The 13,266-nt window shown below is 36.5% G+C and overlaps 2 protein-coding genes across 8 annotated transcripts in view; one reads left to right on the top strand and one right to left on the bottom strand.

Annotated features, from left to right (window-relative positions):
• The window catches only part of LOC113493021 (probable serine/threonine-protein kinase DDB_G0282963), a 29,223-nt gene extending 18,863 nt beyond the window's left edge, over positions 1-10,360 (top strand). For 4 of the 7 annotated variants that reach the window (XM_026870836.1, XM_026870823.1, XM_026870799.1 and 1 more), the window contains 9 exons: positions 413-442; positions 1,627-1,763; positions 2,770-2,969; positions 4,093-4,217; positions 4,414-4,561; positions 4,755-6,611; positions 7,977-8,339; positions 8,455-8,684; positions 9,014-10,360. In XM_026870836.1, the coding sequence (XP_026726637.1) occupies positions 413-442; positions 1,627-1,763; positions 2,770-2,969; positions 4,093-4,217; positions 4,414-4,561; positions 4,755-6,611; positions 7,977-8,339; positions 8,455-8,684; positions 9,014-9,219 (3,296 nt within the window). In that variant the 3' untranslated portion in view covers positions 9,220-10,360. Of the gene's footprint in view, positions 1-412; positions 443-1,626; positions 1,764-2,769; positions 2,970-4,092; positions 4,218-4,413; positions 4,562-4,754; positions 6,612-6,773; positions 8,340-8,454; positions 8,685-9,013 lie in introns of all 7 variants that reach the window. The other 3 variants (XM_026870808.1, XM_026870815.1, XM_026870843.1) reach the window with 3 other exon arrangements.
• Positions 10,361-10,673: 313 nt separating this feature from the next.
• LOC113493074 (transcription initiation factor TFIID subunit 11) lies at positions 10,674-13,266 on the bottom strand. Its single transcript, XM_026870884.1, has 5 exons — positions 12,747-13,266; positions 12,503-12,607; positions 11,849-12,290; positions 11,438-11,622; positions 10,674-10,945 (listed from the first exon to the last, which is right to left on the bottom strand). The coding sequence occupies exons 1-5, from the start codon at positions 12,796-12,798 to the stop codon at positions 10,812-10,814; spliced, it is 918 nt and encodes a 305-aa protein (XP_026726685.1). The 5' UTR covers positions 12,799-13,266; the 3' UTR covers positions 10,674-10,811.

The following is a 13,266-nucleotide window of genomic DNA, read 5'->3' as shown; positions in this document are numbered from 1 at the left end:
AAACTTAGCTCGTCAAACTAGGGCCTGAAGATAAACACCAACGTCCTCTAAACGTTTAAATACAACAGCCAGTACATTAGACGTCAACAACTACAATGGAATGTTCAAAACTATTTTACCGGTTTCATCTCATTTTGTTTCAAGTTGTCCTAGTAGAATTTCATTGTAGTGCTCATGATGCAGGTTTTGGGTTACTAACTCATTTTGCTCTTGTTTTTTGCCAATAGTCTTAAAATCTCAACTCTACATACCTAGGTAGACTTGCATGACCCGATTTAAAAAGTTTTGTTTTGATTTTATATTTGAATTAGGTGTTCCATATTTATTTAAGTAGTGAACATTGTTTGACATATTGGCATGATTTATATTTTGTATGTATATTGACGTTTCCTTTGTTGTTGTGGGTAATAAGGGCTGACCGCGGCGAACGGTGCTAATTCCGGTGAGTGGGTGAACGGTTTACATATTCCCTGCCATTCATATTTAACTGTGACTCCTTACCATTGTATGCGAACGTTTTACTAACATAGCCACACACGTACTAGTGCATTTAAATGGGCTTGATACTTAACATTCAGTATCAGGCACTAAACTAAATAGATTGTAATTCTTTGTAGTAAAAAGTTACGATTTCGTAAATTGATTACGCGTGTAAAACCCCTTTTTTGCTATATTTACAACGTCAATCAATCAATATTTTATTGAAATATCATGCTAACCATAAATAAGCTTAACATTTAATATGTTTTTTAGAGTCGACTCCATCGATCGATTAGACTTTATACATTAATATCACGCATTTTGACAGTCACGTTTTATTTAACAGACGAAAATTACCCGCGGTCTGTAATAAAATGACAAGATTAATTCTCATAGCGGACATTGACCACAGATCTTTTAAGTTACGCGCATTTATCTGGAAGATTGTATTTTTTTGCAATTCAAATATGCTGAGAACAATGTTGTTTGTTTTTATTTAAAGATTGACCGCCAAGTCCCTTTCAAACAAAAAATTAAGTTTAAAAATATTTATGTAAATGATCATTGTATTGCATCGTCAATATGACATCCTACTGCGACTCAAACGAGGTCTACATTTGCATATTTGTTTGTATACGTTGCCCATACGTTTAGCAACTTACGCCCTCGTAAACTAACGTCATTATACTAAGCACCATGGCTCTTGTTTCTAATTAAGTCTTTAGAAATGCACGGGCTGTCTGCCACGGCTTGTTACTGAACATCTGGTCACAAATTAGTGAAGTGTGTTCTATCAAAGTCATATATAAGTAAATATAATATTTGTTTATGCACTTGTGTTGTGTTGTCAGACTTGGGTGTGTCGTTACAAGTAGATTGTTGAGTGCTGTGTGGATGCTTTAGTGTTTATCGAAGTAGTCCTTGTGATATGTGCACCGTGTTTGTAGAAAGTAATATTGTGTCTGCCATAAATCACTTTAGACAGATCTAACAACAGTACAATAAGGAAACCCTCTGAAATGTGACAGAGCATGAGAAACTAATCGTAATATATATATGTATTTGCGCTTGATTGAAACCTATTAATACAATTTATATAACACGTATTGTTTATATCTATACGTATGAAATTTTGATAATTTCTAGGCACCGACTTGGAGCAGTACTTGCCAAAGAACTTTGGTCTTCCTGAAAACAGCCCGTTCTTAGAGAAAAGTCCGCCGAACACAGCGAAGCCAACCCCGAAACCGAAACCACAGTCTGTTAGGAACGCCATCACGAAGGTAATACAACTTTAAAACAACTTTGTTTTCCTGTAGTTCCATTTAGACCATAAATCTTATATGCTCCTTACCAAATAGGCATAATGTGCGCAGTTTCGTACTAAACAGTGATGATACCTGGAAAGTCGAGCAGTTTGCAAGGGTTCTTTTTTTTTTAATCATTCATTCATATATACTCATATTCATATTTACTCGCCAAGCTATGTCGCTTGTTGGCGACATATTGCTTATTTTGCTAAGTCCTTAGTACAGGTACTTCCTTGGATATTTAGACACGATTTGAGACATGTCATGCATAAACAGAGTACATTCTTAGTTAATATATTCTCAAGCAGCTCGCACGAAGTTATTGAGGAAAACGTATAGTTTAAACACTCAAAGGTAGGTTTCATTCAGTAACCCAACCTCAGGCAACAAACAAACAGACGCTCATTAGTAAATGTCAAGAAAGTGTCGTCTTTACATAATAGAAAACTTCACCTTAATGGAAATTAGTCCTTATTTCTATAGCGTTTTCACTGCGTAGTGCCAAATGGGTTGCTTTATACAACGACACTGTCATGATAATATAATTAACTTAGTACATACTTAAAGGTTCTTTTCAACATTTACAAAAGAAAGTGCGTAGCTTTTATAACACATTCTTCTTTTAATGCATAAGTTATGTTATTAATTTGTTTAATTTGTAACATGTACGAAATGTGAATAAGTGATATGTGAACGATCTGGACTACAAGTTTCATTCAAGAATTACTCTCTAACAAAAAAATAAAACATAATTATAAAGTATTTATTAGGTTTTTTGTTACACTTAGAATATTCATGTAAAGCGTGTTTTAAGTAGGTTTAAACTGAACAGTTAAACTGTACAGTCTATTTTAATCAGCATAATAGCAAATTATTGTATTTCGTTGAGTTTCGGTATTTTGTAAATCCGATTATGTTCTTTACCTTACGTTGCTGCTCATGCAAAAGTATAATCAGCTGTTGTGATTGTTTTTTCAAGCCAATGGCAGAACTCCAAAGATGTCCACACTGTAACCGCGCATTCGGCGTGCGCGCGTTTGAGCGTCACGTCGAGTGGTGCGCGGACAAAGCGAAGATCCTGCCGGCGGCGCCCGCGCAGCCCCCGCAGCACATCGCCGACGCCAAGCAGAGGCTCAATGCCAGGACGCAGTATAAAGCACCACCAGTCAGAGGGCGACGGTAAGTTATTCCAATACGTCTGCATTCAAACCTTCGACTGCACAGACAGCCGAGTGGTTGAGGTTATCACCCGAAACCCAGTTTGCGCGACGTGTCGTGGGTTCGATCCTTGCGTAGGACAAGCATTTGTATGATCCACGAATGCTTGTTCTGAGCCTGGGTGTCTTTGTGCATGTGAATTGTATGTTTGTAAAACAAAACCCCTGCTTTTTTAAAAGAAAGATGATTATATAATGCTTTATTTATAGATTGCATTGGGGTAATACTTTTAAAATGAACAGGAAGTACTTACCTTTTAATTTTAGACAGGACCTGATTGCTTTTAATCATCTGCTTAAAAATTCCTGTTAGATTATTTAATAGCCCACAGCCAATAATCATTTTCGACTATTTTTGTATGCGTAGGCAGGTTAAACTTGTCAAAATACGGTCTACTTTGAGTGAAATTATTTTGTACTTCTGCATTTCGCGACTTAAGTTTTTGAAAAGTACCATTCAATGCAGGCGGCTCCGGTTAACTTGCCACAGTCTTCGTTATAAACTAGTGCCAAGATTCTTTAAACGGTTACAAAGGCTCATTGCTTGTGTACTTGTCGCTCATGTCAGTTAAAATAACCTGTCATTACAATATAACACTTCGCGACTGACCATAACATGTAATTACTGTTGTCTTGAGTTTTTTATGTTAGTCTCATAATGATTGATGTTTTTCTCGACATGGCGCTCGCCAACTAAACAATTTACAAGTTATTATTTAACTTTAGTTCTGGTATATATTAGTAGAGAATATTGGATAAATAATCATTATGTTTTCATTAACACCAGATCAAGTAGCTAAATAACTAAGTATTGTGTTGTAAGATATCATTACACAATTAAGAGATTTATTTCAAGCAAAAAGCTTAATAGCTAATATAATCGGGATTTCAATAGTTATTCTACACAGTAATGTATATCGGCATCATCCTAGTCTTTTCCCAACTATGTTGGCGTCGGCTTCCAGTCTAACCTGTCTTCTGAACACCTCAACCCAGTTACCTGGGGTTAGGTTGGTTGTCAGACCATATCAAGCGTAGCTTAACCATACCATAATGTATAAAATAATTGTAACTTAACATTAAAGGTCGTCACAAACGCGAGACAAATCGACAAATAGCCGATCGGCGTCAGTTGATTCGTCGCGCGGCGTATCACCGCCCCCGCCGCGTGAGTACGGCGACTACAGACATGGAAGAGCCAGAGCTTCAGGTATTAACCTCCTTCTAAAAACGTTAAAGTCATATAACAGTATGCAAGAACGATACTTAGGTCAGTGATGTTCAAAAATGTTTATTCCGATATACGACGTTTAACTGTGAGTCTGCTGTGCGTTGTTCTTGCACACGGCTAAAAACATTCAAACAAGCTGCGTAAATATGTTTAATATTGTGTATTCATATTTCAGAGTCAGTTTCCAGCAACGATTGTCACGAAGAGTCTTCCCCTCACATGCCGGTGATCAGAAACTCTCGTAACTCACAAAACAGTTCGTCAGGCGATGCTAACGTTAAAGCGCGGCAAGCCAGACTTGCTAGGGATTTAAGCAGCTCCAGGTACTTAATACTTAGTAATCTTAACCCTAAAATATTAATTTCGATATTCAATCATGTAATAAATAAGGGGAAAGGAAGGTCTCCACTTTTATTATTATTTTTGTATAGTTTGAATGGAATTAGTTCCTGACTCCTTGTTTGTTACCATTGAAACAACAATATAAGTCATTATCCTTCCTTTCCCCTTCCGTAGAAAAAAACAAGACCCTTCCCGCATTTCCTCTGCCCAACAAAGTAATACCGATACCAATATCAAGAAAGCATCCCGCCTGTCCTCTGTCCAAGAAAGTAATACTGACCCTAATATCAAGAAAAATGCTATTCTTAATAAACAAAAAAACAAACTTCTGGCTAAAAAACAACAACAATTAAAGAAACTACAAGAAATCGCAAGTAAATACAGTCAACAAAATCAAGAATCGAAAGAGGATAAGAAATCATTAAAAAGCGCTCGTGATAAGAGTCAGATACCTGTTCCAAAGAAAAGCAGTGGCAAAAAGGCGATAAAAGAAATTGATATCGATAGATTAATCGAGGAAGACATTAATGAAATGGTTTCTCCGAACTTAGTCTCTGATAAAATTAAAATTACTCCTACTAAAACTCCTTCAGAAGCATCGCCGAATAATAAACACAAACCAGAAAAGAAAGTCAGGATCAAAACAAAAACAGTAAAAATAGTAAAAGAAACTAGTATGAGTCTAGATAGTCTTGAAGAATGTCCGCCTACCACGAGAAGCGATCGCACTTGTCAATCGATTGGAATTAACACTGAACTTTTATGTGTTCCGTGTGTTATACATGATAATCCAGATCAAAAGAAAAGAAAAGAAGAAAGCAGTAAGAAACATAAAAGCAGTAACAAAGAAAAGAAATCGCATAAAGACCTTGAAGTTCTTAATGTCGCTGAACCAAAAGTTGAGTTACTGTATAAAAATCCAATTATAGTAAGTTCCAGTGAAAAGCAAATTAAAGAGAAATATGAAAGAAATTCGTACGCGAAGTTGGACTTGATCAATTCTATTTTCGATAGTTCCATAGTAACGCCGAGTACTTCAGGCAACTTGGCTTCAGATGAAATAGAATCAACCACGGATTTTACCAATCAAGAGTTTAGAGAAGGCAAATTCAATTTGAATATACACTTCGATGAAGAAATCGAAATGTCTAATCCGAGCATTTCGGAAGTCAACAAGCATTCGTCTAGAGATAAAATAGACGAAGACATTCATCGCCTCTCTGAAGAACGTTTTGAACATAATTATGAACATGATATCAGTGCCGAATTATCGAATGAGTCTTTGGCAAACAAATTTGAACAAAATAATCCTGAAAGCAAAGAACTCGAATGTCGCCACGGAAGTGGTGAAACTTATACCAAATTTATAGAGGACCCGGCTGACCTAGATGAATTTATGAGCTTGACTGATAAATTATTGAGTAATGAACAAGCAGAACGGGACAATGCCTGTATGGCTAAAGACGTCGATGACTTTCATACACCAAAAACGAATTCTATTGAAGCCATAAATAGGCAAATATCAGAAGAAGTTCTTCCCGAGTTACCTAAACAGCAATATTCCGATACTTTTGAAGAGTTAAAGAGAAATCTACAAGATCTCCTGGTAGGGGCTGGCTCTGGAGAAAGCAAGGATTTAAAGAATCCAGACGAAAATGAAGAAAGCAAATCTGATAAGAATAGTCCTGATAATAATAGAAGCATTTGTGACATGGAACACATTACTGTTTATGAACTGAAATTTTATGACAGGAAGCCGGATGAAAAGCCTCTAGAAGTTGAAACACCTCGTTTCAAATTGCCATCAATCATGGAATCGAATAAACAAGGTAACAAAGTAGAATGCAACAAAAAGAGAATGCAGAAACTTTACAAGCCGAACCGAAAATACAAAATGTTGGGTGAACAAACAAGAAAGAATAAAGAATATCAAACGTTTATCGTTAAAGAAAACTTGAATGACAATAGTGACGGTCAATCTGTTTCGTCAGATGCGCCACCACTTAAACTTCCTCGTATTGAAAATAAAAGGTTAGATTGCTTTCTTCGTCCTTTTTCCAGTCCTCCCTTTTCCCTAATATTCATAATTACTTTAATATCTATATACCCAGACTAGATTACGTTCTAGGCTATAATGACCATGTTACCTGTATATGTAAGTATATTTGATCTGTATGTTATTACACTTTACAGGCTTGACGACAATTACGATCCGTTTTTATCGGCCGCTAGGCAAATGAAAGAACTGATGTCCTCAGACACCAACATTCCTAAAAAAACACAACCCACAAAAGACCACAGCAGAACCCTTCCCGCCCTACAAACCGCAAAAGACAAAGGTCCTTCCAGTTACCTTCGCTCTGATAACAGTAAAATGATCAAAGACACACTGAACAAAACCTACCAGAAAACCCCAACCCTTCAAAGGATGAAATCTTTTGGTAGCACGAACAATGAGAACAGTAGTAACACCTTCGGCGGTAGATGCAGCTCATTTAGGTTAAATAGAAATGATAAGAAACCTAGTCCTAAACTAAACACGACATTTACCAAATCCAGTAAAGAAAACATTAGTACTGCAGAAAAGAATTACTTTAATCGCAACAGTAATCTAAATAGATCGTTCTCTAGTTACACAGCCTCAAGTTACAGCACACCAAAACCTAAAGATAAAATCCCTAAGATTGCGACTTCTATGTATCATAGTTTTCAACGTACAACAATTAAACAACCCGTGAAATTAGATAAAATACAGAGAGATGAAAAAAAAGATTTCGTCAATCTTGACTCAATTTTCACTGATGACAATTCTTCAATGACTGATAGCAATTATATTGATCCCAGGCTCATCAATGAAAATGACAATTTGCCCATAAATGTTAATACAATATTAAATAATCCCGATATCATAAGCAGTATGGAGTCTCTTCTGACTACTGAGAATTTGCCCAAAAAATTCGAATCATTTAGTTCTGTAAACCTAAATAACAATAAACACGTTAATAACAATGTAACAGACCTAACCATAAAACCCGTTAAACTAGAACCGAATAACAATATAAGTAAAACCACTGCCCCAATAGTAGACGATATGAGTATTCAGTATGATAAAATTATGTATTCCTTAGAACAAAGCATAGCTTCTAAGACCTCCACAAGGGACGATGATTCTCTCTGTGAGGACTTTGATCTTGAAGAATTCATGACATCATTTGACGAGGAAATACACAAACACAAATCTGACAACAAACGCACTTGTAGTTCTACTACTAGGATAGTTAAACAGTCCGACCTTACAGACAGTAACAGGACTTCAGAGCTGAATAGTATCACCTCTTCCCCAAAAGTAGTTAACGGTATGAACCCAGTTAACAAGTCTATGTCTCTCACTTTTAGCAGTAATAATATAGGGAGCGAAAGCCTTTTCCCATCCTCCGTGAAACGTTCCACTTCCCTCCTCGATTCCATCCAAAAGAAGAATACAGTGAAGATGGACAGTGGGAAATTTCGCCATAAATCGGATCAGTTAGAACAAGATATAATGCAGTCTCTCAAGGATTTTGACAAGTTCTACGAAAATGAAAAGAACGAAAATCTATCGATCAAAGAGGTTAGTAACCACAACGGCACGGCGAAAAGAGATACTCGCGCGAAAACTGAGCGCAAAGTCAAGAAAAATGAGAATGTTACGAATGGAAACTACACGCCGAACGGCAAGCCGAGCAATAGCAATGATTCAGCTTATAGCAGGTTAGTCAGGTAATGGTTCTTATGTATGCTTCCTGTATGCCTACAGTAGAAAATTTCGCTTTTGAATGTATTTAAGGATAAATCTTCTGATAAAGGGAGTAGTAATATTTATTTTAATTTTCAGCTTAAATAGGATATCTCCGTCAAAACTATCACTATGTACTTCCAAAGAGCCAAACGGGCTGACGTCGCTAGAACAAATACCAGCGGGGTCGGAGTCGAGCGGTAGTCACAAGGAGGACGTGCGGTCAATATCCAGTGACGAGTTCCTAGCGATGGAGCGCTCGGCGGAGCTGGAGGAACCTCTACCGCCGCCAGAAGTTACATTTAAGGAGCAAGACAATCACATCACTGGTAAGATAATATAATACCTTATTATGAATCTGAGATTTTATAAATTGACTGGGTTAATGGCCCTACTGATGATTATCGACTTGGAATATTTGGTTGGACATGTCTTTTTGGGTTTTGCCAAAAGTTACCGTGACTAATATTTTTAATTAAACATACGAGTAGCATAACTAAACCCAAGACAATGGTATCGTCCTTCAATATGAAATGACAAAGTATCATAAATTAACCAAAAAACTTAACTGTTTTCTTAAATTTTAAACAATATTATTAGTTTTAGTTGGAATGTGTTATTGTGTTGTATGTGTACTAAGTGCGGTGTTCTCCCCCAGAGAAGCGCGTGAGTTCCCGCGCGTCGTCGCGGCGCAGCGGGTCGTGGCGCGCGGCGGGGTCGCTGAGCTCGAGCGGCTCGGAGGCGTCGCTGCACCGGCGCTCGGCGCCGCGCCTGTCGCGCTTCTGCCACGAGTGCGGCAACAAGTTCCCCGTCGACACCGCCAAATTCTGCATCGAGTGCGGCGTCAAGCGTCTCGTCGTCTAGCGCCCGCCCGCATGTGTGAGCGACTTCTAGTCTTATAAGTAGTGCCGGTTATAAATAGGCGTACTGGTGATTAGTGTTTAGCGCCGGGTGGGTTCGTTTATCTAGCTCGGTCGAGCGCAACTCGGATAGGGAAGCGTGTTCTATACCTACATTTGTCATACAGCATAGGATATTGACGAAATACCAGTAGAAGTATTGATATCATGAAACTGTAACACTGTCGAACAGAATTTATATGTACAGGCATCTCGGGACTCGACGGATACCAGACAAACAATGTGTTCTATGATTTGCGTGCTGAAAACGTTTCTTATGAATTTTTGTCGTCGATATTTCAGCGTAAGTAGCGACGATGATAATGTAGCATATAATAAATACACTATGTATTTCACATTACATTATTTATTGCAGATTTTAAAATGAGGATTATTTATTATCTAAACCATAGATGTACCTCAAACTTGATAAGTATATTTTTATACTTACTAAAATATTATGTAAACGCACAATCGTCAATCTTGGACCATATCTTAGATTTTTACAAATTAAAGCCTATAATGTAATGTGTAACTATCTATAAAGTAATAACGTAATATTATTTACAAAACGTTACCAAATTGCTATAATTTATGAACTAATTTGTGCCTTCACAATTAACTAGATAATAATGTTCTGTATTCTGTTGGTATAATCTCTGTTATTTTGTTTGCGAAGTTTTAATTTCTGTTGCGACTTTAGCAAATGTCAACTGGCCAGAGTAGCCTTGGAAATTGTAATATCTGTGATACATGAAAACATTTTGGAAAATCAAAAACTTTGTCATGGAAGGTTGAATGGATTCGGAAATAACTTTTAAGTGCCAATTTCTTTATGTACTTTGGATTTTGAATGGAATTTTGTGTACATTTTTAATTTTTGTTTTGCTATTGTTAGCGAATACCATTTTATTTTTTTAAATAATTTTGATCACCCTTCCAAGGATTTCCATTAACGTCTCTTGTCCACAACATAGTTGGCCATTTTAACAAGACTGATTTTATTTTCAAAGTTTTCGAACTTGATTAATCCTTAGTTACTGTTGTATATTGTTTTTAATAAAATAACGATTTTATCATGTAATAAATTAACATTTTAATAATGATATACAGTTGTTTTTTTATATCCTATGTTACTAATGCTATGGAAAAAGTCAAGCAGTAGATAATAATATATGCATTTTCTAAATGGCATACACAATAACATACATTATTCAAAAAGGGTACAGGATGCAATATGTTTCCGTGGGTTATAAAGATATTAAGACACAGCAACTATCCTGGATAATTATTGCACATTAATATTACTAACTCCTATTTTACCAGTTATTACTACTATAAGAATACCTTCTGCCCTATTTCTACATTGGCATCTGACTAGCTTAACCAAATAGAGGACAATAGTAAATAAATTCATGGTTTATTTACAATGTAAAACAAATTATTTATTATACAAAAAGTAGTATTAACAATTTTGATCTTTTACGACACAGTTATCAGAAGTGTTATTAATTAAATAAAATCAAGATTCATTAGTAACAAATTATTTAACTTATGCTAGAGTCTAAACATACTTCTATGACCTTTCCTTGATGAAATGGCTCCCCTCACCCTTAGCCTCCGAAGAGCCTCTCGAAGGTGCTTAGGCTGAAGTGGCCCTGTTTCTCCAGACTTATCTAATACTTCAAGAGCTAAAACAACCAAGAAACAGTATGTTAGCTTTATTAGGTATATTACCTAAAAAGTATTGAGAAGTTGAAGTGGCAGTGGGCCGGCCATATCTCGCGGAGCACCGATAACCGATGGAGTAAACGAGTTCTTAAGTGGAGACCGCGACTCGGCAAACGTAGGGTAAGACGCCGATTGGCCAGCTGGGATGACGACTTGCGAAAGACTGCAGGCGGATGGATGCTGGATGCGGCAAGCCGAAGACAGGGCGCTATGGCGCACATCGGGGGAGGCCTATGTGATATGTCCAGCAGTGGACTACTAAAGGCTGATGATCATGATGATGATGATTGAGAAGTTTTGCATTCTTTTTATGACTACTGAATAAAGTAACAAAGATACAAAGAACATAGAAGTAATTAATTTTGCTATACACTTTATGCCCTTGTCTAGAAAAATATTATTATCTTCTATCTACATTAAAGTATACTTATAACACTTTCGAAATCACTTACCTTCCTCTACAACTTCTCCAACAAATACTTTAGCAATCCCAGACATGGCAATGACCACATTCTGACCCACTGAACATCCTGTAATGGTTTGCATCAGCCTTTTTATAGCAGCCTTTGGGAAAGCAGCCCTCCGGTACATCTCATACCTGTCCAACTGTTCTTCTGTGAAGTTTGACACCAGAACTCTGGAAAATATGAATCAAATGTTATGGGAAAAGTTGATTTTATGTATACATGTTTGTATGGTAACATTAAACTGGTATAAGGTTACTTCATTTCAAACCAATGTTGATTATGTTATTAGACAATCAATATTACCAAGTAACTGTTACTATTGCAAGCTTTTAGCAGTTATTTGATAGTTTATTTGAGAAAACAAAAAAAAAAGGATCAAGTAATGTTTAAACTTACTGCATCTTCTCCCGCTCTTCTTCCTCTAGTTCCTTCTTACTTTTCTTTTCCCTTTCCCTCTCATTTATCAGCATTTCCTCAGTGATTTGTGACTCATAGTTGTCCATGGACTCGCTTTGCTGGAACTCATTTATATTGGGTACAATAGTACTGTCTGTGTTCTCCTCATCCAGCTTATACTTGTCTTCAGCATTGTCAGCCTGTTGCTGCTCTACATTAGAACTCTCAAATGAGTAATCATTGATGTACGATTCATACTGATCATTCAGTGCATCTGGCTGTGAACTAACAAAGTTGTCCGAGTTGTCTGTGTATATATTACCGAGTTCATCAGCCCTATGAATTGTCTCAACATTTTGAGAACTGTCAGAATATGTTTCAATTACTTCACTTTCTAAATTTGTGTTTTGAGTACTCTCTCCATAGTTCACTAATGTAGTATCTGAAACAATTTAAGTTGAAAAGTGAACAATCAGCCGGTTATTACAACTAACTATAGTGTGATTCTTTAACAATTGGGGTGCTATCAGAGTTAATTTAAGAGTTCTGTAAAATATGGAGAATCCATGCAAAAGATAAATTAAGTCTTTACACCCAAATGTAGCCATCTCATTTTATGGTATCATGAGATAATAAATACATTGGTAAACATACATTCTGGTTCATCTTTCAGCAGTTTCTCTTCAATTTCCAGTGATATCTCTTGGGAATCATCTTCATTGGAATCACTGTGTTCAAGCTCTTGAGCCAGTTCATCTTCTGTAAAATCAAATGTGTTAATCACATGTTTGTCGAGTACACGATTGTCAGGAAGATGGATAAATATTTATATCTGATATCACCACCGGAACACCGGCTATAAATGGAAGAAATGGCATTCAACCTACTTAACACCCACCTCTCAACCTTTCAGCTTCAGAGAGTCCATCGCTGCTCGGGTTCTCAGCCATGCTAACTATATAGGCTTAACCACTTCTCGCGCTAAATTAATTCAAGTTAATTGATAAGAAATGCAAGAACACGGTTCCTAAATATTTACGCATTTTGTCATTCTGGAGAAGACAAGACAGATACTCCACTCTTGAATGTTACTTCAATGTTTATATGTTTAGCATCTATCATATGCCATCCTTTTCCAACTGTTGTTATTGAGCGTTATTGAGAATTGCTATCTCCTTTTTACAAAAATAAGCGTGCTAAAATTAAATATGACTTCGACTCAAAGAGGGCCTAAATAAATGGCTATAGATTTAAAATTTAGTCGTTTTGATATTGTTTTAAATAACTTGCAATTTTCATTAAGTTGTTGTTTTATTGATTATACCGACACACACATAACAGTTTAACAAAATAAATGCAGCCTTTTACAATGAGTGCTAGGCGACAGGCACAGTTTTTATTTTGTACTTTACTTGTAT

The sequence above is a fragment of the Trichoplusia ni genome, chromosome 1, assembly GCF_003590095.1.
Source record: "Trichoplusia ni isolate ovarian cell line Hi5 chromosome 1, tn1, whole genome shotgun sequence".
Lineage (NCBI taxonomy): Eukaryota > Metazoa > Arthropoda > Insecta > Lepidoptera > Noctuidae > Trichoplusia > Trichoplusia ni.
The sequence above is the reverse complement of the archived record's forward strand: the minus strand, read 5'-3'. Positions and strand labels throughout refer to the sequence as shown.

What these genes read in the sequence shown, in the direction of transcription:
- LOC113493074 (XM_026870884.1), bottom strand. Translation starts at nt 12,798, where the DNA reads ATGGCTGAGAACCCGAGCAGCGATGGACTCTCTGAAGCTGAAAGGTTG. An exon ending in GCTGAAAGATGAACCAGAAT is followed by an intron (nt 12,291 to 12,502) that starts GTATGTTTACCA and finishes AAATTGTTTCAG; the next exon opens with ATACTACATTAGTGAACTAT. An exon ending in TGGAGAAGTTGTAGAGGAAG is followed by an intron (nt 10,946 to 11,437) that starts GTAAGTGATTTC and finishes TGGTTGTTTTAG; the next exon opens with CTCTTGAAGTATTAGATAAG.